This window comes from Euleptes europaea, chromosome 1 (assembly GCF_029931775.1).
Source record: "Euleptes europaea isolate rEulEur1 chromosome 1, rEulEur1.hap1, whole genome shotgun sequence".
Classification (NCBI taxonomy): domain Eukaryota; kingdom Metazoa; phylum Chordata; class Lepidosauria; order Squamata; family Sphaerodactylidae; genus Euleptes; species Euleptes europaea.
In genome coordinates this window covers 113832920-113860493 of record NC_079312.1, presented here as the reverse complement: position 1 = coordinate 113860493, position 27574 = coordinate 113832920, and the positions used below count along the sequence as shown (strand labels likewise).

Here is a 27574-nt window from a genome sequence, read left to right as displayed (position 1 = left end):
CTGACATTTCCGTCTACCCCTCCCCCCTCTCGGGGGAGGGGAAGGAGGGAGGGCGGCCGGCGGCGCGCGGCAAAGGGGCCGGATGCGGCGCGCGGAGTGGGCGGAGGGAGGCCCGGGCGCTGAGATCACCCGCCGTATAAAAGGGAGCGCGCTGGGCGCGGCCCCGCTCAATTGGGGCGGACGACGCAAGGAGAGGGTCTGCGCCGCTAAGACTGCCACGCACAGAGAGGAGGAGGAGGAGGAAGGGGGGGCGCGACTTTCGCCTGCGCGGAGAAAGGACAAAGGTTTCCTGCCCGCTCCGGAGTAGCCCCGAGGAGCCCGAAGGCGGCCAGCATGGAAGTGCAGAAGGAAGCCCAGCGCATCATGACCATGTCGGTGTGGAAAATGTACCACTCGCGCATGCAACGCGGCGGCCTCCGGCTCCACCGCAGCCTGCAGCTGTCCCTCGTCATGCGCAACGCCCGGGACCTCTACCTCTCCGCCAAGCTGGAGGAAGAGGACGAGATGGCGGCGGGCGCCGGGCCCGGGGAGGACTTGGCCGCGCGGCAGCCGCCGCTGGGCTTGCAGGCGGCCAGCCCGCGACCCCCGGAGGGGCCCCCGTCGCCCCCCGGCCTCCAGGCGCTGGAGAGGCTCCCCCAGGCGCAGCCGGACGGCCCGCGGCCGTCGGAGGCGCAGCCTCGCCCTTCGCTTGCGGACGGCCCCGAGCCGGAGCCCATGGAGACGGTGCAGGAGGAGCCCCGACGCCCGCCCGCGCCTCCCCGGCCCCGGACTAGCGGGAGCCGGAGCGCCTCGGGGCCTCCGCCGGGGGCCGCCAAGCCCAGCCGCAAGCGCCGCAGCAGCAGCCTGGGCAAGATCGGCGCCGTCGAGGCCGGCCTGGTGCCCAGCAAGAAGGCCAAGCTGGCCGAAGAGGAAGGCGAGCGGCAGCCGCAGCGCCAGGAAGGGCCTTTCCCCAGCCTGGCCCGCGTCTTGCAGGACCGCTTCTCGGGCCTGATCCTCCCGCCGCCCCAGGCCCCCAAAGGCGGCGGCGGCGGCGGCGGCGGCGACGAGCCCCCCAAGGCGAGCTGCAGGCAAGGCGACGGCGTGCTGAGCATCGTGGTGAGAGCCGTGGTGGCTTTCTAAAAGCGCCCCCCCGCCAGGGACTCGTAGCCGGAAACTTCTCGGTCCAGAGAAGCGGAGCCTGCCCGACGCCCCTCCGTGGCGGCGGAGGAGGAGGAGGAGGAGCTGAACAACGCCGCCGCCCCCCGCCAGCCGGCCCGACGGCCCCAGCTCCTGGGCGGCGGGGCCTTGGCGCGCAGGGAAGGCGCGCCGCGGGAGGCTGGTGACGGATTTGGGGGGGGGCGGGGTGGGGGGGGAGCACGAGCGGGGGCCCCTTCTCCTTTCCCTCCCGGTGGGGCCAGGCGAGAGACGCTGGGGGCTTGGGCAAGACAAAAGCCTGCGGGGAGCGGGAGCGGCGCTTGCTGGAGAAGGACGCCCCAACCCGGCCGGGGACGCAGCTGTTGCGAGAGGGGACGCGAGAGCGCCGGCCTTACTCCACGGAGGGACTGAAATAACTTTTGAGAGAAGGGGGGGGGACCCTCCAGGAACACGGGAGAGACTTCCGACCGGTCGGATCTTTCAATCCGACTTGATTTCATGCGGAAAAAACAACCACTATCTATACGGCTTCTTTCTTTTCCTTTTTTTGTTGGTGCTACTCAATAACATTACTTGCTTGTCCTGCCTTTTGTTTGTTTTTTTGAAAAAGTTGTTGCCTCTTTTGGGTGGCGCTTTTGTTTTGCTCCCCCCCCCCAAATTCTCTTTGGAACGGGATTAAAGGGAGGGGGAGTTCAAGATCCTTTAGGGCAGCTGGGGAAAGCTCCCTCGAAGGGTTAAAAAGCCCTGCTGAGAGCTGTTGAAGAAAAGCAGCTTTTGTCAGTCCCGCTCCTTCCTGGTGTGTGGGGAGGGGGAGAGATCTACCCAGCATTCTTTTCCTCAGGGCCTTCCCTTCCCCCCCCCCACACCACCTAGTAATTAAGGATGATGAAGTGGCCTGTTTCTTTGTGCCAGAGAAGATCTCAAAACCAGATTACTCTTGCCCGAGTGTGTATGATGAGAGCAGGAAGAGGAGAAGGGGGGGGGAACCCAACCGGTCATACTAGTTATGACACATCTCTCATATGACTCGCATTTGCATTACACTGGGTCCAAGAGTGCAGGGGATTTCCTGCTTACGCTGCCTTAGCTGTGTGTGTGTTTTGAAAGGTGTGGGTAGAACCCAGAGTGACTGTGTGTGTGGTGGGGGGGTTAAAGTACAGATGTTAAAGGCTTACTGGCAGCTTTCCTAGATGCCTGAAGCTGTTGAGATCTACATTGGTGGGCAATACCATTTTTACATCCACAAAATGTTTTTCTCTTGACATTTCCAAATTGGATGTTTCTCATTCGAACTGAGGGAACGAGACTGCTGTGTATGCATTGTTTCATTCTTTTTCCCCCTTTAAAGTGATCATTCTGTGAAATTCCAAGATACATTTTCCCCGTTTGCTCATGCAGTATTTCTTCTACTTGGTCTGTTGTGAAATGCTGCTTATACGTCCCGTGTGAGTTTAATATAAATGCTTCGCAAGTGTGTGTTTAATTCAAACTCTGGCTTAAGAGTTGAGAATGTTCGTGAAATGCTGTTTTTTTTTCAAAACCGGCAAGATTGGCGACTGTCAAGGTACTCTAATGCTACCTGTACGTCTTCAAAATTTTGTAACTTGTGTTTATCTTCTGTTGCTTGACGTGGGGAAAATACAGGCTTCCTTGGTTCTGGTTTTCACCCTCATGGTGTTAATAATTTTGGTCACTGAAATAAAGACCATCTGATTTTTTTAAAAAACCTCCTGTGGTGCTTTGTTCTTGATGACATTTTAGCATGTGTGTTTAGAGGGTTATCCCCCTTGGTGGGGTGCGAAAGGGTGGAATGTTCAAACACTTACAGGGTCCCTCCCATCTATGCCTCCTACATTAAGAACTGTTGATGTGCAGAAGATAAGGAAATAAAGAACCAAAGGGGCTTGAAGAAACAGCAAGTTGGTGGCAAGAGAGCAGCATCTTCTAAGTGCCAGGATTCCAAGTGTAATAGATGCAAATCAGAATTTAACTCCCATCTCTCATAACTCTGTCGTTCTCTTAAAAATCAGCCCAGAAGGCCTATATGACTTGATTGATGCACTAAACTCCTAGAGCAGCCAGAACTAAATCATGTTCCTTGTGTGGCAATTTCCCAGAGTTGATGCAAGAATGAGCAAGCGTTGCCTTGCTTGGGCTGGGTAGTTATTCCTGTTTGGCTTTTCGGCCATTAGCAGTCACTTTTCAGAGCTCTCCCTGTAGCTTGGGTCAACCTATTGAGTTGCATAACAATGTGTGGCTTCAGGATGGGTGTGAGAGCATAGGCAGCTTATATTTAGAACTGCAGTAACAGAGCTTGTAAACTTGTTTATGATGAACTAAAATAGCATTTCCATAAACATGGGCCACTAGCCAGCTGGACAGTACTGGCAGGCAGGAGCTTGGAGATGAGTGCTTTGCAAAACATTAGCAGCTGCAGTGTCTCAAAGGTAATCTAAGGGAGCGTCCTGTGCTTGTCTGCAGTTCTTGGATCATGCAGTGGCAAGCTTATCATACGAGTTTGTTGACACATTACAGTTAGTGCAGTCCCCAAGGGATCCAATCTTATCACAAATCTTCATAAATTAGGACATGAGAGGACATGAACATTCTACTTGTGTGAGATCTGACTTAATTTAGTTGCTGGCCAACAGAATAACCATTCGGTTTTAATTCCAGCATGATTTTTGTCATTTTGAAATGTACTCAGGCATGTCATGAAACTGAAGAAGAGATTTCTTACTGTTTGGGGAATTATATGTATTACTGAAGAATGGGAGTAAAGGTTCTCCCCCCACCCCAAATGTATAGTCTAATAAATGCAAGGGAGCTTCTCCAATAACTCATTAACTAGAATTTATGCTTTTGGGTGAAGTCTTAAAATTTAACTTCTTACTAGTTTTAAATAGTGCACAAAGGATTCATGCTGGTTCATGCATCTGACAAAAGTAGAAAGGAAAGCATATGCCACAATACATTTTGTCTTGTAGCACCTTAGGCTCTTTGTCATTCTGGTTTGCAGTAGATGTTCAGTGAGACAGCTTGGGGGTGTTGAAAAGGGTGGGGAATGGGCCCCAAGGACTAAAAGAACTCTTCTGTGATTCAAGGCTCAGGAATTCACTTGTAACTGGAGCTGCAGCCAGTTTAAAGGCCAAAAGCTGGTAATTTTCCCTTCTCCACAATCTAGTTACCTCCTCCCTAGTCGATTTTATGAAATTAGTTCTTCAGCTGGTGTGAAGTGCTGGAGGTTTCTATAGGAAACATAGCAGACAACCCAAGTTTTTTTTTTTTTGTTCTGCATTTGTTTGTAATTACCATCACTGTTAATAGAGACGGGAGTATCTGGCTTCGTTTTCCCCCAAAATGGTAAACTTGTTTCTGGGCACATCACATTGCAGGTTGAGGCTTACAGAAATTTTAAGCGATGTTGCAGAGAGGGATTCTAATTTAATCTGTGTCACTTAGTTTTCATTTGAAGGATTTTTTTTTTATTTTGAATTGAGGTTTGTTCAAACTGAAGCCATACAGCCAAGACCTAAGTTTCCCACCAAGTGAGAACTAGGCATCAGATTCAGCCCAACCCTATTTCTTCCCACACAAAACCTACTCCACCTCTATCAGTGAGTCATCTGGAAAGTCACTCTTGGTCACAGCTTGGTTGCTCTGATACTATTCACAAAACACCAGAATGGTTATGCTGCAAAGAACCTGACCTACTTTTCTACGAGAGCTGAGCGCGTTCTGTACAAATGGAAGAACAAGATGCTATTCCACTTAGGGGTCTTTCGCTCCTGCTGAATGTAAATGTTTCCCTCTTGATACAGGATTGCTGAACAGAATTGGGAATGGCTTGATAGGATCAAAGTTGCCACACCCATATGCCCATAGGCCTTTACTGCTGCTTTCAGTCAGAGTTCTTGGAAGACCCTACATTCTGTCCTGGCTGCTGCGAATTTACAAAGGGAAGAAAACTCTCCCTTTGGGACAAGTTAGGGCATGGTACCTTTTAAAGCTAAGGCAGGGCTTCCACGCAGGTGGTTTCTTTTATACATCTTCCCCACAACCACAAAAAAAGTTCCAGTTCTGCCTCCCACAAACAACTGTTGTGTCTGAATTAAAAATGAGATTGTGTAAAAGTTTAAATTTAGCAAGAGAGCTGTATTTTTCCCTTGTTAGGATGCTTGGAAGTTCTGAAACCTCTTGAGCAGAGCTTTTGTAAAATGCTACATAATTTGAGATGAGACTGTTATCTGTATGAAGTATTTACAAATCGATGCAGTGAGGATAGAATCCCAAATGTAACCTTTTCACATCTAAAATGGGAGGGAGGGGAGAGCTGGGAGTCTTTTGGAAGCGTTTTATTTTTTTTAAGCAGGAAAATACTGAAATATTTTTAAGCAACACAAAATAGGCTGAGACACTTTCTTCCCTGCCAAATTTGAAGTCAAATGATGGATGCATGCAGCACATACAGCCTTAAAAAAAATAAAGTGCAGATGAAAGTATGTCTGGGCAGGGTTTCTCTTAGCTGCACATTATATTGCTGTCTAAAAGCAGGGGTGGGGGAGAACAGATTTGTAGTCTAAATCACTATGTAGATTTGAATTAGTACACTGCAGAGTTTGGTGGGACTTAGAAGCCTGAATTCCTTTTCATGAACATTAGTGGAACCAGGAAATGATATTGCTTATTTCTGTATATCTCTTGTATTTCCATACATGCTGTGACAAAATAACTACTGCCAAGAGTTATTCTTACAGCCACTAACAAGGAAAGAATGTGCATAAACTTCTTTGCTCAAGGTCAAGGGTCTGGCTTGCTTCTTGAGCATGCATAAGCCTTGTTCTGCCAGATGATTAAACAAGCGGCGAGGCATTTCATTCTAGCCATGGCTTGATGCAGGCTCTCCATACAGTGCCTGCCAGTCTCTCCATTGCCCTGTGCTGCTTTGAAAATCCTCTTCTCTGCCAGCCAGAAGGCATGTTGAGCCTGTGAAATATCAACAAGACCATTGTAAATTAGGTTTGGGGGAAGAGTGAGACTTAAAATATGAATGGCTTTATATATTTATCTTTGCTCTTCCCCCCCACCCACCCCGGTGCCCAGTAAACACGAGAGAGGAATGCACATGCAGCGTTACGTCAGAAGGAGACCACAGAACTATGGCTGAGCATTTGCTCTGCACGTAACACTCCAAGGGAGCAGGGCTAGGAAGGGCTTCTGCTTGACAGCTTGGAGACAGTGTACAAGTAAGAGGAAAAGTTCCTGCACTAAATGCTTTGAGGAGACAATGCATGTTATAAATATTTTAAATAAAATAAAAGGACCAGTGATCTGCTTCAGTGTGGGACAGATCCTTGTCTGTTCAAGCTGAGTGATATGGGAGGGAACACTTATAGATCAATATCCACATTTCACTACCATTACGTAATATAGTTTCAGAGGAAAGCTGTGTTGGTCTGCAGTAGAACAGCTAGATTTGAGTTCAGTAGCACCTTAAGAGAGCAACAAGATTTTCCGAGTATAAGCTTTTGAGAGTCAAAGCTCCCTTTGTCAGATTGCATAATATGGCTACTACATAACTCTCTAGCCTTATGATCTTCCATAAAGTGCAAGATGTATTGGTTAAAAGCACACTTAAAAAAAAAAAAAGTCCTGTTTGCAACGTCACACTATATACTATTTAAGATCTGTTTGAATTCCAGATTTCTGCTCTTTTTAGCTTCCCTGCCCTGTTGCTTTGTGGGAAACCCACCCACCCCAGAAAACCCAGACTATTCTGCATTGCACCTAGGGGCCCTGTCACGCCATTCATTGCCTGTGCAATGTGCAAGACACTCCCCCTGTGAATAGACAGAAGGGTCTTTGATAATGCCCCAAGCACATCTCCAGCAGAACAAAGGCAGCATAGCTAATGGCTCCCACTCACACTGTGTGATTCGCTGCCAGGAATCTGAACTCCCTCCACACACACACCCCTAAGGCACAGGCTGAAGGATGGGGGGGGGGGGGAATCTAAGTCAGGATATGGGGGTTGCAAAGCAAGGAAGGCCTCACACACCAAACTCAGTGAGGTTGATTTCCTGTGCATTGCGTACCCCTGGAGACAGGATACCAAAGCGGATGGCCTGTTCTGCCTTACCATGAGCCAGGCTGTATCCGGCACCTGCTGAAGTTCCTGTGTTCTCACGGGTGAGGGGAGAAGGGAGGGGAGGGGCAGCACCATGGGACTACGTTTGCACCCTCAGATGAGAGTCTTGGCCTAGCGGCCAGAGCTTCCCTCCCTCCCCCATCGCATTTAGTTCTACCTGGTTACAAAATATTTTTATGTGGCACGAAACTTTCATTTTCTCCCTTTTGGTTTCGCTGCATTTCTCTGTTCACTGTGAAGCAGAAAGAAAAGGAGCCCCCCAGCCTCCCTAGTTCCTGGATACTCATGCAACTTCCATGACAAAGAAAGCAATCCTAATCAGGGTTACTAGGGAGCAGGCCCTATTGAACTAACTGGGTTTTCACGCTTTGGATTGTGCTGAAAATGTTGCGACATCAAAAGTAGCAGTTACTTGATTATCTCTGGATAAAATATACAGGAAAGGCATGCGGGCCAATTAACAACAGCCACAACCCTGTCATTCACATCAAAATATGCACACACACTTTTGATGGTATCGCCGAGTTCCAACCCAGTTCTTTCTGGACTTCAAGATTGTATTCTCAGCTTCAGAAAAGAGATTTTTTCCAGGTTACAAAGACAGCAAGATAGACAGCAGACAGCCTGATTGAAAGCTTAGGGGAGAAGCATGGAATCAGCTGGTGTTGGGCATGTTTGTTTCATCACGAGAGTGATTTTGCTCTGCCCAGCTTCCGTTAGCCCGGGTTCCCTGTCAGCATCGGTCCCTTGGCAGTAAACTCATGCCATGCCACATTGCTGGGGCAGGCTGGAATCCCACGATTACTACACCCTTTAGTGTGTGCAATTGCTATTGACTATTATCCTGGGCTGGGAACAGCCAGACAATCTCATTAAAGTGCTCCAACCTGGCGAGTTATGGGCCACACCCCAGAATAATTAGTACCCATGGGAAGCTGCTTTGCAGACAGGCTGCATACACCAACAGCTAGAGCAGGTTATTCAAGAAGCCAGGACTCCTAAAGCTCTCCCCACAACCACCTTCTCGCTCATTAGTAAAGAAGGAAACCAAATCCAGGGAGAGTCCGGACACTTTCAGGAACACAGACTTCATGTCACATTGCCTCTTTGAACCTTGGGTTCTCTGCCTCTAACCATTCAACACAGAGGGGAAAACAGGACCTCCCAGATATTTCAAAGCCAAAGACCCCCTGCAGCAAGTGAACAATCCCTCCTTCGCTCCTGCTGCATGCACTACAGCATGAATAATAAGAGCTTATGTATATAGCAAAATAATCTCTGAATGAAAAAACCTGCCCGGACAGGGGAAAGTCCATAAACAGTCATTCTCCCTTTCCCATTATTTCGTCATTTCTTGGACAATGATTACGGAGGTTGTCATTTGTGCGTGTCGATTGTTGACCACCACCCCTTTAGATGCCCCGAGCCATTTTAACCCTTCCATTTTTGTAGGAAACTAAAGGATTATCATGATTTCCATTTTTGTCTCAAAATGGAAAGGCTGATATTCCACTATCTGCCCTCATACAACCAAAGTGATAGTCTTCTCATCTGACCTCATGTAGCACTTCTAAATCACACTTGACTTGGAAATGCCTGGAAACCAATCTTCCTTGGAATAGACAATTTATGTCCCGTGAACTGGAATCACGGCCCTCAAGTCTGGATGAGTTCACTGTAAGAAATGAAAAACTTGGGTGCAAACAAGGTCACTTCTCCCTTTCCGTTCTGCTTTTCAAAGTTAGTGAGACAACAATTAGTCTTTTTGAACCAGTCTCCTATCTAAAGGAAACTGGGATTCTCTCCTTTCCCTTCTTCCCCTGGAGTCACTATTGGGGAGGGGGAGAAGGGAAAAACGTGGAAGGCAAGAACGTTTCCCCCTCTTCCTTTTATATCATAATTCATGTAAACTTTTCTCACCACACACTGTAAAATAAAGCTGCTTTGCCAGAACATATTGCCTGCTGGGAACTACAGGGGTGACTGGAATCCTGTGGGAGGAAGCCAGGTATACAAGGTGAGGTGAAAGAAGAAGAAGAGTTGTTTTTTATATGCTGAATTTCTCTACCACTTAAGGCAGAATCAAACTAGCTTACAATCACCTTCCCTTCCCCTTCCCACAACAGACACCTTGTGAGGTAGGTGGGGCTGAGAGAACTGTGACTGGCCCAAGGTCACCCAGCTGGCTTTGGGTGTAGGAGTGGGGAAACAAATCCAGTTCACCAGATTAGCCTCTGCCGCTCATGTGGAGGAGTGGGGAATCAAACCTGGTTCTCCAGATCAGAGTCCACCGCTCCAAACCACCGCTCTTAACCACAACACCACACTGGCTCTCAGCCCCGTCCAGAAACAATTCCTTATTTTTTAGTTCCCACTGATTGTATCCCTAGAGTATAAGAAAGTACACTGATTGGGCTGGGCCTCCCCAGCCTTTGCTGCCTCCAGAGACCATCTCTCCTCCTGCCGTTCCATTTCCTCCTTCCCACGCTGGGTGAGCATGCCAGGTTCTCATGGGTGCTGGCTTAAGGGAGGTGCCATGAGACTGTGCAGACTATTCTTGCTGCTAACATTAGCAAGGCAGCATTGGCACAGCCTAGCCTGGCCACACTGCCTGGCTGACAGAAGCCTTGATCACTGGTAACAGCCATGGAAGGAGAGGTGACCAAGATCATCCTGTATAGTAACAGGTGGTCTCACCCCAAACCACTGCCTCATACTGTGAAGACTGACTACGGTAGCCTGTGTTTAGTTTGCCTGCTTCCTAGCTTCCTTCAGGGTATATTCCAAATTCATTTTCTTGCACTGTTTTCTCCATCCCAAACACGGTCATGGATTTGGATGCAGGAAGCTAGCAGTCGGAAACCTGGCAGTATTTCTTTTACTCTGTCAATGATCCCAAATCAGTCTCACTTCTTAGCAATTGCATCAGAGGGGAGGGGGGAAAGCCAACCCCAACACCTGGTTGCCAGCTGTTCCTTCTATCTGCAGATCTTACTGGAAGCGTTTTCCCCTCCAGCCCAAATAGACCAGTGACTGAAGACAAAGAATAGAACCCCTACAGCACTTCCCCTTCAAAACCATGTTGGGCATAAGTCATATGGCTTGCATTTATGTCTGCAGCCATCTTGTTCACAGTGTGGATGTCTATCAGAAAGATCAGCATGATCTTTTATAGCAATTTATGTGTATGTGTGAAGAGGTCCTTGTGCATGCTCTCAGGGGTGTCTGAACCAGTGTTTGTATATTCACAAGTGTGTAAATTGTATGGATTACCAGCTAATGACAATTTGCTCAAGTCTTGCTTCCCCATTTGGCATTACCTCAACCCCCCCCGCCCAAGTTGAACAGCCATAAAAATAAAACAAGCAGTGTGGGTTGGGAGGTAAAGCTGGAGCAACGCATTCGGGGATAGAGGGTGGGGCCTTAACCAGTCAAGCCTCCTCCCTTCCCAAAGTGGCCTATAGCAAAACGAGCTACTGATCAGAGGTGTAAGAATACTCACACATACTGAAACAGCTCCCTGAGGATCGGGGGTGGGGGGTTCATGTATTTGCACGAGGGAATGAAATGTCTGGATGCCTGTGTACTGAACCATGGGGCATATATATGGATATGCGCCCTGTGCAAGGAGGACACAAACGAGCTACTGATCAGAGGTGTAAGAATACTCACACATACTATGCGACCTGTGCAAGGAGGACGTGTGCTCGCATAAACCAGTTAAGGTGGATACTGGCCCATTCTATCAGCAGCACTTACCGGGTGGGGCTGCCTTCCTTCCTGCGCAAAAAACAGTAGCTGTTTCCCCCTGGCCTCAAACAGCCACTTCCCCTTTTTCTTCCTCTCCAGCCACCCTGGAGTTTTGCCTTTGCTGTGTGACAGAAAGTCTTGGGAGGGTCAACAAGAGGAGAGATGGCAGCTTAAGTCTAGGGAGAACTGCACTGCCCCCCCACCCCCACAGCCCATGTAGAAATAGTAGAGAATGCTTGAAATTGGGAGGGTGCAGAAACTATTTACCGTATCATCTACTATCCCTTACTACATCCAAGTAGGGTTGCCAACTCTGGGTTGGGAAATTCCTGGAGATTCAGGGTGGAGCCTGGCGAGGGCTCAGCAGGGTATAATGCCATAAAGTCCACCCTCCAAAGCAGCCATTTTCTCCAGGGGAACTGATCTCTATGGGCTGGAGATCAGTTGTAATTCCAGATCTCCAAGCCCCACCCAGAAGTTGGCAGTCCTAACCAGTGCCCATTCTGCTCTACTCCTTTCCCAGCTCTTGTGGAAACGAAGTCCTTTTTCAAATATGCTGCAGCGGTGTAGGCGAAGAGAACACTAGCTCATTCAACAAGGCCTGGGGGCAAAGGTCTGCCCACTTGCGCCACAGTGCCATCAAACCGGCTGTGCTGCTCAGCTATCTTCCCTTGGGAGAAAGAAGGGCATTAATCTTGAGTGATTCATCTCAGCGGTGGTGGCCCAGGAGCCTCCTTGTTCTCATAATTGAGTTCCTGAGCCCCATTCCGCTCTGTGAAAAGAAGCGGGAGCACCTTTTGGTACTGTAGTTCTAAATAAGACACTTCTCTCCCTTTCTTCCCTGCCTTCATTTGGGAGAACACAATCTGCACTTTGACTGATTCCTAGTTTACCAGAGCAGAACACTATAGCCCTATCGGCTGAAAGAACCTACAGGGTCAAGACAGCGGGGGTTACCGCACTTGTATTCCCAGCGATGTATTAAGAGTTTGAAAACATTTTAAAAAATACTGTTTGCACTTTCTATGTATTCCCACCGATGTATTAAGAGTTTGAAAACGTTATAAAAAATACTGTTTGCAGTTTGTTTGGCCCCTTTAGCTGTGAAGACGTTTTCCAACCATTTATAAGCCGTAGTATCCAAAAACCCTTTTAAAGCGATGTTTTTTATAACATTTTAAAACTCTTAATACATCGCTGGGAATACAAAGTGCGGTAACCCCCATTGACTCCCAAGTGCTGACTGTATTCTCCCTTAATGTCTGGGTACCTCTTAGGAAGGTGTGAATAATAATCAAGAACGATGTCTGAGAATGCACAGAGTGCATCCTTTAACACTGAGTAATCAAGGCCCAGGGATATGAAATTAAGGTGTAGGGCTTCCTGGTTAGACACCACAGCTACCAAGCAGGTTTATGCCCAGGGGCCTAGGTGGGCAAGAACGTAAGCACGGATCACCCCTTTCACCCCGGGCTGCTGCTGCTCCAGCTCTCTGATGCGCTAACCCGGCAAGCGCTGGGCTGAGTGTCCTGATTCCAACGAGACGTTGTGCTGAAACCAGGGTCTTAGCTCCGGTCAGGGCCTGTGCTACCATTAGGCGAACTAGGCGGCCGCCTAGGGCACAGACCTCAGAGGGGCACAGAGCTGGCCTCAGGGGCACCGTTTTTAAACAGATTAGTTTCTTGGTAGAGAAATGCAACTGACAATTTATATATTTTTTATTTTAAGTAAGCACCACAACAGTGCTATGGAACATAATTAATTATGACATCTTATAAAAAGTTTTGCGCTTTCATTTTTTCTACATGTTTTTGAAAACTGGTTAGCAATGGGGGAGCACAAGTAGTTAGCCTTGCCTAGGGCGCAAAAGTGACTGGCACCGGCCCTGGCTCCCGTGCCACTAGGGTTGCCAGGTCCCTCTTGGCAACCGGCGGGAGGTTTTGGGGCGAAGCCTGAGGAAGGTAGGGTTTGGGGAGGGGAGGGCCTTCAATGCCACAGAGTCCAATCGCCCAAGCGGCCATTTTTCTCCAGGGGAACTGATCTCTTTCGGCTGGAGATCAGTTGTAATAGCAGATCTGTAGCTTGTACCCGGAGATTGGCAACCCTAGGTGCCGCGCTTCCTTGCAGGGCGCGCAGAGATCTTCGAAACCGGGGGATGTAGGTCAGGGCGGACGCAGCAAGGCGGCCCCGCCCTGCCTCCCGAGGCCTTCTGGGCGGTGGGGCGAGCGAAAGACACGCTGGAGCCTGCGCCCGGCGCGCCACGCCCCAACCCTCTCCATCCCTCCCCCCCCCCGGGGTGCATTCCTCACCAGCTACGCGGCCCCCGCTCCGCCCCCTCCTCCTGCCCGGCGACTGCGGAAGCGGGGAATTTCCTGGCACCGCGCGCGGAACAGGAAGGCGGAAATGAAAACAGCGCCGGGCCAAAATAGACTGGGGTGGGGGAAGGGCGAGGATGGGAGGCGGGGGGGGGGAGAGAGAAAACGAGATGGTTCCTCTCTTAAAGGCGCAGGAGCCCCCGTGGCCGGGAAGGGCGAGAAACGGGTTGGCGGAAGCGCGCGCGCTTCCTCAGACCCCCCCCTCGCACCCCATCCGAAAGAGACGCCGCGAGCTCATCAGAGCCTTTCGGACGCCCGCGTGGGAAGCGGGGTCGCTCAACGGTTTGAGGGTGGGACGACTGTTACGGGGGCGCGCGGCAGCGACTGGGGGGAGAGAAGGGAGCGCGGGGGCGCTACCTGGGCCGGGAAGGGGCAATTCGGAAGGCGTCAGAATTACGACTTCGCTCCTAAGCGCGCCTGGAAAGGGAGGCGCCGCTCTTTAACCTTACCGATTGTGAGCACAGTGACGGCGGGAAAAGGTTAGCCTCTCGCGGGTCGCCTCCTTTTATTCTCCTGCTGCTCCTTTCTGTTGCCCCAGAAGGTCGGACCAGAACCAAAGGGTTGAAATTAAATCGGAAGAGTTTCCAACTAGGCATTAGGAAGGACTTTCTAACAGTCAGCGGTTCCTCGGTGGGACAGGCTTCCTCGGGAGGTGGCGAGCTCTCCATCTTTGGAGGTTTTGAAGCAGAGGCTAGATGGCCATCTGTCAGCAATGCTGATTCTATAACCATAAGCAGATGATGAGAGGGAGGGCATCTTCTGGGCATGGAGTAGGGGGTCACTGGGTGTGTGTGTGGGGGGGGAAGGTGGTTGTGAATTTCCTACATTTGTGCAGGGGGTTGGAATAGATGACCCTGGTGGTCCCTTCCAACTGTATGATTCCAAACAGCAGAAACAAATTAAATGGTGCTTCCTCGATCCTGCCCGAGAAAGCCTACCAGAGGCAATTTAAAAGTGGCATCCAAAACCAATCCATATTAAGTGCTCATGTGGCCCCAAAGTGTCCAGGCGTGCTCGGCCCGAGCTGTCCTACCAGAAGACACGCATACTACAAAAACAAACAAAAAACCTTTTCTATTCCTTATACTCCATTGATTCCCCCTAGCGAACGCCCCCTGTCTCAATTCTCCTATAATCCCACTGCAGGTTTCCTTTCTACCGCAGGCAGAGGCCCCTCATCCGCAGCCCCCCCTTTTGCTTTATACTCCAGCTCTGCTACTTTCCCCCGCCCACCCGCCTCCTCAGGAGTACAGCTATGCAGCTGGAAGTAGTTGGGGGAAGGAGGATTTGTCTGGAAGCCAGAAAATAGCAATGGGGGGAGGGAAGCAGGCCTCAACCGACAGCTGCATTCCAGACTCTGGAACTTGGCCAAAGAACAGAATCTTGAAGCAAGCGACAGGCCTTGTGCCCCAAAGCCTTCCGCCGACATTTGATCCTTCTGGTTTGAGCAAAGGGTGCTGCTAAGACAAAACCTCTGAACGGATTAATAAAGAGTAACTGTCACCCTCTCCTTCTGTACTCCTACTCCAGCACAAGTGTCAGTCATCATCTTGTACATAAAAGCATTCACGATGTAGAAACATATTGTTGTTTTATAAAGTACACTGATAGGAAAAGAGATGCATGCGTGGATTATATAAAGGCAATTGATCTGTGTTGTCTTGAGAGAGGGCAAGATTCCCATCTCTTTTTTGACCCGTTAGATCAGCGGAGGGCCTCCCGTATCAGATATATGCTAACGTAGCTTTCACGCACCGGTCCTTAGTAGAATTCCGTGCTGCATGTTAGAAGCTGCCTGATTACAGGCCTCTGCAGCACTCCTGCTCAGACATCAGGCAATAGCTAGAAGCTGCCAATCAGTATGGAGATACATACAACATGAAAGGCATTTTCCCAGCCATCATTTCACTTACTTTGGCTAAACAGTTGGTACGGAAAGAAGAGTTGGTTTTTATATGCCGACTTTCTCTGCCACATAATGCAGAATCAAACTGGCTTACACTCACCTTCCCTTCCCCTCCCACAACAGACACCCTGTGAGATGGGTGGGGCTGAGAGAGCTCTTAATAGAACTGTGACTAGCTCAAGGTCATCCAGCTGGCTTTATGTGTAAGAGTGGGGAAACCAACCCAGTTCACCAGATTAGCATCCGCCGCTCATGTGGAGGAGTGGGGAATCGAACCCGGTTCTCCAGATCAGTCCACCACTCCAAACCACTTCTCTTAACCACGCTGCTGGTGGAGCTTCCTTCACTTGGGTTTTTATTTATTTAGAATATTTCTATGCTGCCTTTCCACCAAGTCCAGGGTCCCCAAGGTGGCAAACATTTCAAACATTAACAAGTTATTTTAAATACGCATAAAAAAACACACACACAGGGAGGGCTAATAGTTTGTGAGAGTTGTTAGGGTGGGTTTTGATCAACAGCTTTTTTTTCTTTCTAAACTGGACAGTCAACTCTAGCAGTCAGGGAAATGTGAAAGATCTCTATGTATTTGCCGGGCTGAAAGCTAACCTGGTGCTCAAGCAAAATGTGCTGTTAACACAACTGAGACAATCTGGCATTGTACCAAAGCATCTTTAATAACCATCCAGTTATTGACATCTATACGTGTACTCCCAAATGATGCAACACTTCGCTTATGCAAACATTTGGATTGCCTGAGAAAAAATGTCCTCTCCCTTCAACAAGGACGATATTCTGCTCTACAAGAGCAGAGAGCTGCGGAGAAAAGTTATCCTTTCACCAAGGAGGAGACATGGGTTGAGGGTTTTGCAGATAGGACATCACCACAGCAGAGATAGACAGCCTGGAGACAAGAGAGGGAAAGAGACAATTAGAGCACAGTCTTACTATTGCTCTTGTCAATAGCAACCAAGTGTTGATATCAACAGAATTAATTACAAAATATGACAGAAGAATCCCAAGATGCATTTCCACTCTAACAAACCTATGTAAGATAGCAAAAAAACTTTTCCATACTAAAAGATAAAGGTAAAAGTAGTCCCCTGGGCAAGCACTGGGTCATTACTGACCCATGAGGTGATGTTTACTAGGCAGACTATGTTTACGGATTGGTTTGCCATTGCCTTCCCCAGTTGTCTACATTTTACCCCCAGCAAGCTGGGTACTCATTTAACCGACCTCGGAAGGATGGAATGCTGAGTCAACCTTCAGCCAGCTACCTGAGACCAACTTCCATTGGGATCAAACTCAGGTTGTGAACAGAGCTTTTGACTGCAGTATTGCAGCTCACCACTCTGCGCCACGGGGCATACTAAATGTTATTGTACACTGAACAGCTAGTTCCTTGGCTTCCACTTTGGTCATTCTTCCCTTATGAGAATGGTGTGCACTGCTGCCATTCATGTATGTACACACACAGTCAAGGCCACTGTGAGTAAGAGGGAAGGTGCCAGAGAAGTAGGGAGGCCCTGTGGTGGGGGAGGGTGTGGCTCAAGGTGGTACAGCATTACATACATAGGAGGAAGCAGAAATAAATATTCTCTGCAGTGTGAACCTGGCTGCACAGAATGGAAGACTACACAGGGGGTTTCCATGTACACCTGCATATGCTAGCTGTGTGCCTCATCATGTTTTATAGCTGCTTCAAAAAGAAAATTTAGGGTTGGCTGCCAAACGGACACAGCATTTTGCTCTTAGGTATTTGTGAAAGATAACACCTTCTCTTTACTCAGCAGTAGTGATGAGAAATTTAGCCAGGAATTAATAAGGAGGTGAAACAAATGAGAAGTAGGCTCACATAAAACTGCTCATCATCTGTTTGGTGTCTTCCGAGCTCCTCGAGTTGGCAAAGCTGATAAATGAGCAGTAAACAGCAATCCACGCACACCACTTCAGCTGCAAAAAAAACCATGGGATCACAAGGGTTTATCAATACCAGTTCATCTCGAGTACAGTAGTATAACCACCTTCACTCAGTCCGCTCGCTAGGACAGGTATAACTGTTTTCTAGTGAAGTTAGGAAGTGGCTTCGGTTTTAAAAAGGGATGATTTTGCTAACCAAGCTCACTTAAACTCACAGTACAATCCTAAGGAGAGTTACTCCAGTCTAAGCCCATTCATTTCAAAGGGCTTAGACTGGAGTAACTCTGCATAGGACTGCGCTGTCAATGGCCATGCAAGCGATAACATATACTTGGCTTCGAGAGAACTGTGTGTTATGTGCCGTCAAGTCCCTTCCGACTTACAGTGATAATCTAGAAACGTATTAATAGTACATGCTCATATCTCTCAAATGATAAGATGACTGCATATTCCTTGGGCATTTCAAACGTCAAGAATGTTCAGTGTGTTCACAAACAGCACAAATAAAGCCTACAGTGACTTAAGAATTCCAGGAGGAAAAAAAAAAGAATATGCAACGGTGTGCTTTTATAATCATATTTATGTCAGAAAAACCAATGACTATGGAAATCTCAAACCGAGAGATCAAGAATTAATTGGGTGTTCATATAGTTTAACATTTTGTTCGCACACACATTCAAACAGATTATCAATATATCTGGTTTTCAACATGGCCACATCTGTGAATATTTATATCCGAAGACGGGAGCCGTGAACAGTCAAGACATCTTTCTACAAACCTGAAATTAGCTCTAGGTTTGCAGAGAAATCTAAAATCTAAAAAACAAAAACAAATCGTTTTTTTTTTTTTAAGAAACCCAAGTAATAGAAGCTTTACATAATAACAGCTTGAAGAAAGAAATGCCCTCTGTGGCCACTGCTAGGCAACCACAACAATATTGCCAGTTCAAGCCTTGGTTTCTATCAGTAAAAGGAAGGTGGCGGGTGGGGAGGCGCTTTCCAGGGCTGCTTTGGCCTTTGAGGAAGGACTCATCAGGGTGAGGTCTGGCAGCCACCACCAGGCTGTTGGCTACCTCGGAAAATGCATGACTAACCCGGACCTGGCTGCTTGCTACTGTTCAATAGCAGCCACCCCATGGAAGCCAGAGTTAGCTAACGGTTAGTGTGTCAGACTAGGATCCAGGGGAACCTGGTTCAAAAGCCCACGCCGCCTGCTGCGTGACCGTGGGCCTGTCATGCAATCTCAGCCTCACCTACCTCTCAGGGTTGCCTGTGATGATAAAATGGAAGAGGGTGATGTAAACTGCTTTGGGTCCACAGTGTGGAGAAAGAGGGGTATAAATGTAGTAAATAAAGCTGAAGATGGGGAGGGGGAAGAGACAATGTAGGTTGGTTGGCGAGTGAGGAGAGAAGGAAGCAGGGGAAAGTGAAGTTATGGGGGCTGCCAGGAGAAGGGAAAGAAGAAATAGTGTGGGGAGGGGGGAATACAGGGGAAAGTGAGTTGCCCCTTGCAAGTCCTTGCAGGTTCCCCGCCATGCAAAAGGGCCTGGTCCAGCTGCCAGCACCATGCAACTGGGCCAGATTTTTCCCAGGGAGAAGCTGCCAGAGGAAAAACTATAGAGGAAAAACTGAGGACAGGTGAGGGGGAGAGGTAAAAGGTAGGGTGGCTGGAGAAGGGGGCAGGAAAGGGGGATAGGATATGGGGGCTTTCAGGGAAGGAAATAAATAAATACTGGGGGACAGGAAAACAAGACACCCCCCCCAAAGTCCTTGTGAGTCCTTTGTTTGTTTTAATTATTTGTGTTAGTTAAGACGTAAATGACATTTTCTGGAGTTCTACTTTAATTAAAGAAGAGCTGACGAATGCTTTTAAAAATAATATATATTATATGTAGTCACAGGATGTCACTTTTTTTTTTTGCACACTTTGATATTAGACTGGATACAGCAGGCTTGTAGTGCCCTTAACATAATCTAATTCCCACCTCTATGGAGATGAGAACAGTGGTAGTTAATGCAGGCAACCCTTAAGAAACCATAATAGTTATGTTTGAACATTTGGTTTTCCTAAGAGCCTGCCATTTTTCACCTTGAGTAAAAATAAGTGATTACCCCCCCCCCAACACACACACACACACACAAGGCTGCAATCCTAAGAGCCCTTTCCTGGGAGTATGCCCCGCTGAATAAAATGGGACTTGCTTCTGCTTAAGGCTGCTGCCTAGGAGTACAATCCTATGGCCAGGATGTGAAATGTTAAGACAGTAACTCATGCCAGCACAAGCTCCACTAGGAGTGCTGGGACGAGTAGGAGCAAGCAATGGTAATGAACCTGCTGAATGCAGCAAAGGAATGTCAACATGAGAAGGAGCTAAGCAATGTGCTTGAAGTCCGAGACAGCCAATCACCATGAGACGTTCCTCAGTGATTGAGTCTGATGTTGCAAAATTTCAGCTGTATCTGGGATTCCTTTCAGGGCTGCTCTGAAACTAGCCCCATGCAGGACTTGAACCTGGGGCGTCATGCATGCAAGGCCTGTGCCGCTCCACAGCACAATTTTTTCCCCTCTGCAATCTTTCCTGTTTTGGTATCTATGGCTGATTTTGACACCAGAGCCAATAGAGAATTCCAAACATGATTTGCTTTTTTCCCCTGTGTGCCTACTTGGCTACACAGATATTTATTTATGGAACTTTTACTCTGCCTTTCTTAAAAATAACACAGGACTCAAGGTAGGTTATAGTAATTAAAAACCAATTAAAATAAAGCAATGACATTCCAGTACAGATAGCAAATCAAACCCGAAATCCCAGCCCAGAAACCAGACCGAGTGCCTATTCTCTTAGCTTGTCTAAGCAATTCAACCTTGCAAATCTTCTGAAAAATTAAGGCATTGGAGGTCATTCTACCAGCTAGGGATCACTACAGGAAAATAACCTCTAAAGCAGGCAGCAGCATTTTTAACTTGTCCACATGAAGGCATTCTCAGCAAGCTTTGATTGCAAAATGGAGCTGCTGCAAAGGAGCCCACTGGGAGAGGCAGCCTTGAAGATATAAAGGCTTCTATGGCCTTGGGCTCACCTGGGTAATAACCAACATTCTGAACTGAATGCAGAAGTCAACAAACAGTCAATGAAGAATGCTCAAAGATGTAACAGGTGAATTGCAACTAGGTCCAAATCACAAACCAGCTGCTGTACCTTACATCAGCTCAAATTTTCTAATTGTCTTTGTGGGTAGCACCATGTAGAGTGCATTACAATAGTCCAGCCGCAAGGTCGCTGAACAATGGATTCGCACAGCCAGGTTGATCAGGTCCAAATAGACAATTTCTGTGCAAAATGAAGATGATAAAAAAAGCACTTTTGGACACCAAGTAGACTTATTTCTCCAGCACTAATGCAGGATCTTCTAGACTCTTATCTGCGTTACACAGAGAAAACCGTACCCCGTCAAATGAGAGCACAATATCCTTTTAAGGCACAAAAACTGCTCCTGAAAGTATTCTTCTTCCCCCCCACAGAGACGACCCCTTACTTCAGGAGAGTGAAAATCTTTCTGAGGGTTTACCCTCCTGCGTGAGCTGTGGAAACGTCTCAGTGATTAAATGGTTGGAGCAGCCATCATTCCTTCTCTGCATGTCCGCTTATCAAGGGGATTCCAACCCTCATCTGCAGAACTCCAGGGGTGTGTTCCACAGGGCTCTTCCTAGGCATGTCATGGCCTGCACCATAGCAGATGGAGCAGTGTTTCCTTTGTTCCTCCCCTTGTTGTGCTGTGTGTGCGTGTGTGGGTGGGTCAGGGCAGAATAATGTCAGAGGCATTCCAGCATTGCTGCAGACTACTTGGCTGCTTCTGTATACAGTTGGGTATGAGATGGTTGTTTGCATGCTACTTGGTAATTGGTGGGTATTGCTGTGGACTCCACTACCGTTGTTATGTTCTCAACTCTGGGAGCCAGTGTGATGTAGGGGTTAAGAGCTGTGGACTCTAATCTGGTGGACCAGGTTGGCTTCCTCACTCCTCCACATGAAGCCTGCTGGGTGACCTTGGGCTAGTCACAGTTCCCTCCGAACTCTCTCAGCCCCACCTACCTCACATGATGTCTGTTGTGGGGAGGGGAAGGGATTGTAAGCCAGTTTGAGACTCCTTAAAGGTAGAGAAAATTGTGGTATAAAAAACAGCTCTTCTTTAAAAAAAAAAATTCCCTCCTGAGAGAGCACAATAAAAGTTTGATATGCTGGTGCCATATGGTTGGCGATACATCAGCATCGGGATTAAGAATGTTCTACCTATCTCTGAACTGACTGACCTCATATGAAAACAAGACAATATGAATTTTAAAGATTGACTTTAGATCTTAAAATGTTATGCCATGTGCTTTGATATCACTGCACTTACAGGTTCTCCATCCAAACTGAATATAAAATGAACTAAAAATGTACATTCGTAAATCAATACACCAACATGTATTGATATTCCTATCATGCCTCATTTTACATCAACTGGCAATGAAATATAGCAACAGGTCTTATAGGGCTTTGGAGATTACAGAATGGCTTTTTTCTGCCAGGGATAGATTATAGACTAAATTAGAGGTGTCCTCAGTAGATCACAGACTACTCATTCTTATTTGTACATTGCACAAAAACAATTTCTTGACTGTAAGACATAGCCAACAGGACCACCTATCTTCCAGGGTTCCTGTCAAGAGCGGAGTAAAGCAAGGCTATGTTCTGGCTCCTCTGCTATTTAACTTTTATATTAATGCAATGGTTCAAGCTCCATCGAATCCAGATTTCCATACGGCAAACTTAGCAAAAAGACCGGTACCCGCCTTATTATACGCAGATAATACTGCCATTCTATCCTATTCTGAAGTAGGGCTTAGAATAGCTCTTCAGGCTTTACTGTATACTGCAAAGAGGAACAACTAACAATAAATTTCCAAAAGACCAAGATTCTAGTTTTCACCAGGAGATATGTTAAACATAGATGGCAGATCGATGGACATGACCTAGAACAGGTAAAGGTCTTCAAATTCTTATGCATAGTGTTTCAATCAACAGGTTTGTGGAGGGCTCAGATGATCCAGGTTACCAAGAGTGTATCAAGATTGGCATCAACTATTCTGAGATTTTTCTACTCAAAAGGCGGCTCATATATTCCCTATGTAATTAAAGTCTGAGAGCCAGCGTGGTGTAGTGGTTAAGAGCGATGGACTCTAATCTGGAGATCCAGGTTTGATTCTCCACTCCTCCACATGAAGCCTGCTGGGTGAGCTTGGGCCAAGTCACAGTTCTCTCAGAACTCTCTCAGCCCACACAGAGGCAAGCAATGGCAAACCACTTCTGAATGGCTCTTGCCTTGAAAACACTAAGGGGTCGCCAAAGTCAGCTGCGAATTGACAGCACTTTCCACCACATGTATAATTAATTATACCACACTAAGGTTATGAATTTCAATATCTGTATATTAATTATATTTTTGTATGTAAATTGTGCTGTTAAACTGATGTTGATTGATCTCTTGATCGTAATAAATGTTGATCAATTGATATTCTTACATTATTTTAAAATATATCTTAGGGATACTTTACTGTGGAATTTACAGGTGAATCATATTTCAACTATATTGTAATTATTAACTGAGATAATTATTCAAGGATTTGCTTGCTGATTTTAGCTCATGCCCTTCTATAGTCATGATTCCTCCCTTACCTAGAAGAAAAGAGATGTACTCTGGTTCAAAGGTCTTTATTTCAATTGCAAGTCAGACTCCTGTGTTCAATACAACTGTTTTACCTACTGTAGGAGAGATACATAGTGAGCATTCAGTTAAGAGAGCTTGCTTCAACTGTGTCATCTCCTACTCTGCATTACAATACCTTGTGCTATGGTTCTGGTTTTCTTCCAAAGCCATTAAAACTTACTAATGAGTTGTTTTGTATTCTGTGACTCCATTCTAATTGCTGGAAAGTTCACTAGCATGAACTAAAGAATTATGTTACCACTATTCAGTTTTCAGCAATCAGTTCCAGCTTTTGGAGCTCGGTGGAGCTGAACTATCCATGTGCTATCCTTTTGTGCTACTGCTATATGAAAATTCGAGGCTAAAGACATGGTAGCTTTGGATAATCTAATATGGCAGAAAAATGGAGATGGCTCAGGTTAAAATAAATTATAAATTAATCCAGCTCAAAACAGGTTAGGAGGAAAAGCTGTGGACCTTGTGAACTACAACAGTGTAGCTAAGCCACAACTCTCTTGCAAATTTACCTAATCTGTGAGAGTTTATAACTGATCATCTAAAGCTTTGTAGAACTATATCATGCCAGGTCAAATTTAGTAGTGATACGATAATGAACAGCATGATTTACACAATCAGTATCCTTGATGCCAGGAGGTCAAAGGACTAACTGCCCACTGCTTACCTTCAGCATCAAGCCACACATACTGAAAATCATTCCCAGTAGATTCATGTAGTCTGGTGTAGGGTCTTCCAAGGTAGGGTTGTTCTCTGTAGATGGGGGCTTGTACCTACCAGTGGAATAATTGCCCATTATAAGAGAGAGAAAGCATGACATTATATGTGACAATAAAACATTAGCTCTATCCACAGTAATATTAAGACTGCAGCAAGAGTACAGATAGTACACTTCCCTGCTGCATATTTCATGCCGTCCCTGGTCAACATTCAAAGGGTACTTGCCCCAGTGTCCATGGGAGAAAAAGTGGTGCCAACACCTGCCATGTAGTCACATGATGTACCCTTCACAGCTCTTGAAACACATAATACATCTTCCCTTAAATTTTTCAAAATTGTACTACAGCTACTTTGTACTCAAAAGGGAGGCCATTTGCTTAAGCCAAGAGAAGGATGCCTTTTTTAGTTCAAAAAAAGCAGAATTCAAGTCCACATTTGTAGGTCCAGTTCTCACGAGTCGTTCAAATGGTTGTAGAGCAAGCCAATGAACCGATACAGTGAAATCTGCATGTTATTTCTAAAGGCTAATGAGTATCCTTGATTTTAAAAGTTCACAGAATTGTGTTTTGAACTACTGATAACCATCTCAATATGAGGCACATGTAGGCAAACCTATCAGAAACCAGCTATCTTTAAGATAAGAGTGGCAAAATATAGGCCCAAAAACTAGATCACAATGGGATTTTCTAAGTAGTAAAGTAATATGAAACAAAATGAAGGGACCCCCTATTCCCTATACATTTTTACAGTTGCTTTACACAGCTGCATTAAAATGATGCAGAAGGAAAACTTGTGTACAAGGGAGCAAGAATCTATGTCTACATAAAGGTGTGCGTATCTTATTCTTCAGTTTACCACGCTGATCAATTTGAAGTGTGTTTCATAGCCTTTTGGGGGAGGAAAGTTCTTCACCCTAGTTGCAAGACAGGCAGTGGTTAAAGGATTGGGCTAGAATCTGGAAGACCCAAGTTCAGGTTCTCACTCTTCCACAGAAGCTTGCTGAGTGACCTTGGGCCAGTCATACACTCTCAGTCTAATCTACCTATCTGAAGAAGTCAGCTGAAGAAGTCAAAAATTCTGGCAGGGTATGAGCTTTTGTGTTAGTCTTTAAGGTAATACTGGACTCTTGCTCTTTTCTACTACCTCACAGGGTTGTTGTAACGGTAAAATGGGGAATGACGTAAGGTGGTCTGGGTCCCTATTGGGGAGAAAGGTGGGGTATAAATAAAGTATATAAATAAATAAGGCAAGAGATGAAGTCAATGTAGTTGGGCTAGCTAGTACAGCTTACTCCTTTACCCCAGAGCATACTAATGCCCTCCAAGTGCACGGTCTGCTAAGATCTTGGTCCATATACATGTTTCTACTACCCTGTTCAGTATCTCTTCACAGCCTCTCCTAGCATAGATATACCAAGCAAAGGACAATATACAGACAACAGAAACATCACTCTATTAATTACCAAATCCAATCCATTCTATTACGTTTGGCTAGAATATGCCAGTTAGCAGTTTATCTAAATGTTCAGCTGAAAACGCAAATAACAGGGACACTGTTCCTGCTTTAGCACTATGTTACAATGACAAACTTTTAAAAAACATCCAGTTGATTATGTGTCTTCCTTTTACTCCCAATTCCTTTGCTCATTGGCAAAAAATATTTTACAGGGCAACAATTCCACCCAATGGACATCACCATTCACTTTAACAAAATTATGTTTTAATCATGTTTCTTAACTCTCATCATTACCTGGCTTATTTTGCAGACCTAAAACCAGCACTGCAGTTTTCTGTTTTAATACATACCTATTATAATGAAAAACGGTCATGACCAACGATATAAGGGGAATATACTTATCATACACCCTGCTGCTCCTTCATGTACATTTAAGAAACACACCAGGGCTGCAACTAGTCGGAAGTTACTCCCAACTGTTGAAATCGATGGGGCCTTAAATCAGTGGTGAAATCTATGTTGGATTTCACAGTGACAAAAGCACCTCTGGCTTTCTCAGGACTTGAGCCTAGGCCTACAATTCACAATATCTAGCCAAAAAAGCAGCACTCCTGCTCAGACATCAATCCACCTTCTATCTCAAATTGCACCTACATAGAGTACACTTGAAGCACAACTAGTATGCATTTGTTAAAGAGGGATCCATATATCTCTGCTGAAGGTAGTAAGCCAATATATATACGCACATATATATATACACACACATTCTAAATGCTCAAATTGCATTATTTTGTCACAAAAAGTCACCTCCCCTCCCATGGACTGTGAAACTACATGCCCTCCTGCGTGCAATGTGATTATGCAAACACTACCACACCTATTAGTTAGTGCCTGAGATGTAATGAGTGATACCAGCTGCTCCTGCAATTGTGTACAGGTTCGGACAGTTCTTTAGCTACCCTACATCACTGGAATGAACATGTAGTTTTGTGCTTTTGAAGTAATTAAATTGATCAAGGCCTCCTTTTTCTAACACAGCAAACACCTCCCACTTTATTAAGCCATTAAATTAAACGAAAAGAAGACAAAGATGAATGTACAGATCCACTGTCCAGTCTAGAAGGGCACAGCTCCCCTGATTAACAGCATCCACCGGCAGCAACACACTGGCACACATTCCCTCCTCCTTTATGCGTGGACTGGATATCACTATTGCCTTTGAACTGAGACGAGAGTTTAGAGTTGTTGACTTTGATCATGAAGGTAAGCCCCTCAGACTTATGTCGCCTCTTGCCTTAGACCCTCCCCTCTACCGCGATGGTACTGCTCTGTCTACCCCCAACTAGATAATTCACAGTGGGTCGCCGTGTTAGTTTGTCTGCAGTAGAAGAAAAGGGCCAGAGTCCAGTAGCACCTTCAAGACTAGCAAGAATATTTTCTGGTAGGGTGTGAGCTGTGAAGTGAGCTGTGGCTCACGAAAGCTCATACCCTACCAGAAAATATTCTTGTTAGTCTTGAAGGTGCTACTGGACTCTGGCCCTTTTCTACTACGGTACCCCCAACTACTTCCAGCTCACAAGGTAATCAGCTTTAGCCCTCTTTTCGTCGCCCTTTCAAATCTGCTGCCATAGTGTTGCATCTGTTGCCACATTGCCTTCCCTGCTACCTTTAAAGGGACTCCACGCACCTCAGCGCCCCCTTTGGGACCACTGCAATCATTCCATGCAACACTATCTCCTTCCGTGCCACCCGGCTCTTGCACCCTCGCCGGGGCGCTGCCTTGGTAACACCCCAGCCCCGATCACCGCTGACCTGAGCACGCGGTTAGGCCGCCGCGGGTCCGCCATGTTGTTGCTGGACATCGCAACCCGCTCCCCGGCGACTCCGGGTAGCCTTTCCAGCAGCTCCGACTTCCGCTTCCTTTTAGCGCAATGGGGGGCGACTAATGCAGTCACACCCCGACGCCCGAGCGAGCTCGTTCCGCAGCGATTTCGTTCCGTAACGCGCGCTCTGATCCACGAACGCTTGTGCTGAAATAAATATTAAACTTCAAGGTGCCACTGAGGCCCTCTTTTTATTTTACTTTCCCGTCCATACCGGTTCAGATAACTTTGGGACTGTCTTTTCTTGGGGGAAATGTCAGGGGTTGCTCTACTAAGGGTGGCGGGGGGGGGGAGGTGGAAGACCCGCAGAGAATAAGCGGAACTAAATGCATCGCGCTCGGTGGAGATGCGCTTGGAAGAGCCCATTGGGACGGACGCTGTGCTTTCCCTTAAATTCCCCTCCCGTCTTGTTTAGGTCTGGATTGCAATCGGCATTAAAGATCGGAGGAAAACTATAGTAAGAGGTTTTTAAGTAGGGCAGCAGTTAGAGCAGCTGTCTGTTATGGGACTTGGG

General features: G+C 46.8%; 2 protein-coding genes across 2 annotated transcripts; one reads left to right on the top strand and one right to left on the bottom strand.

The window, feature by feature from the left end:
* The first annotated feature begins 250 nt into the window (after positions 1 to 250).
* On the top strand, positions 251 to 1119 carry IER2 (immediate early response 2). Its single transcript, XM_056866390.1, has one exon. It carries the CDS (start codon positions 334 to 336, stop codon positions 1117 to 1119), a length of 786 nt encoding a protein of 261 aa, XP_056722368.1. The 5' UTR covers positions 251 to 333.
* A 14944-nt stretch (positions 1120 to 16063) lies between these two features.
* Positions 16064 to 27047, bottom strand: WDR83OS (WD repeat domain 83 opposite strand). The gene is made up of 4 exons (XM_056865091.1): positions 26990 to 27047; positions 23670 to 23775; positions 17172 to 17269; positions 16064 to 16217 (listed from the first exon to the last, which is right to left on the bottom strand). Exons 1-4 carry the CDS (start codon positions 27037 to 27039, stop codon positions 16151 to 16153), a joined length of 321 nt encoding a protein of 106 aa, XP_056721069.1. The 5' UTR covers positions 27040 to 27047; the 3' UTR covers positions 16064 to 16150.
* Between the last annotated feature and the right edge of the window lie 527 nt (positions 27048 to 27574).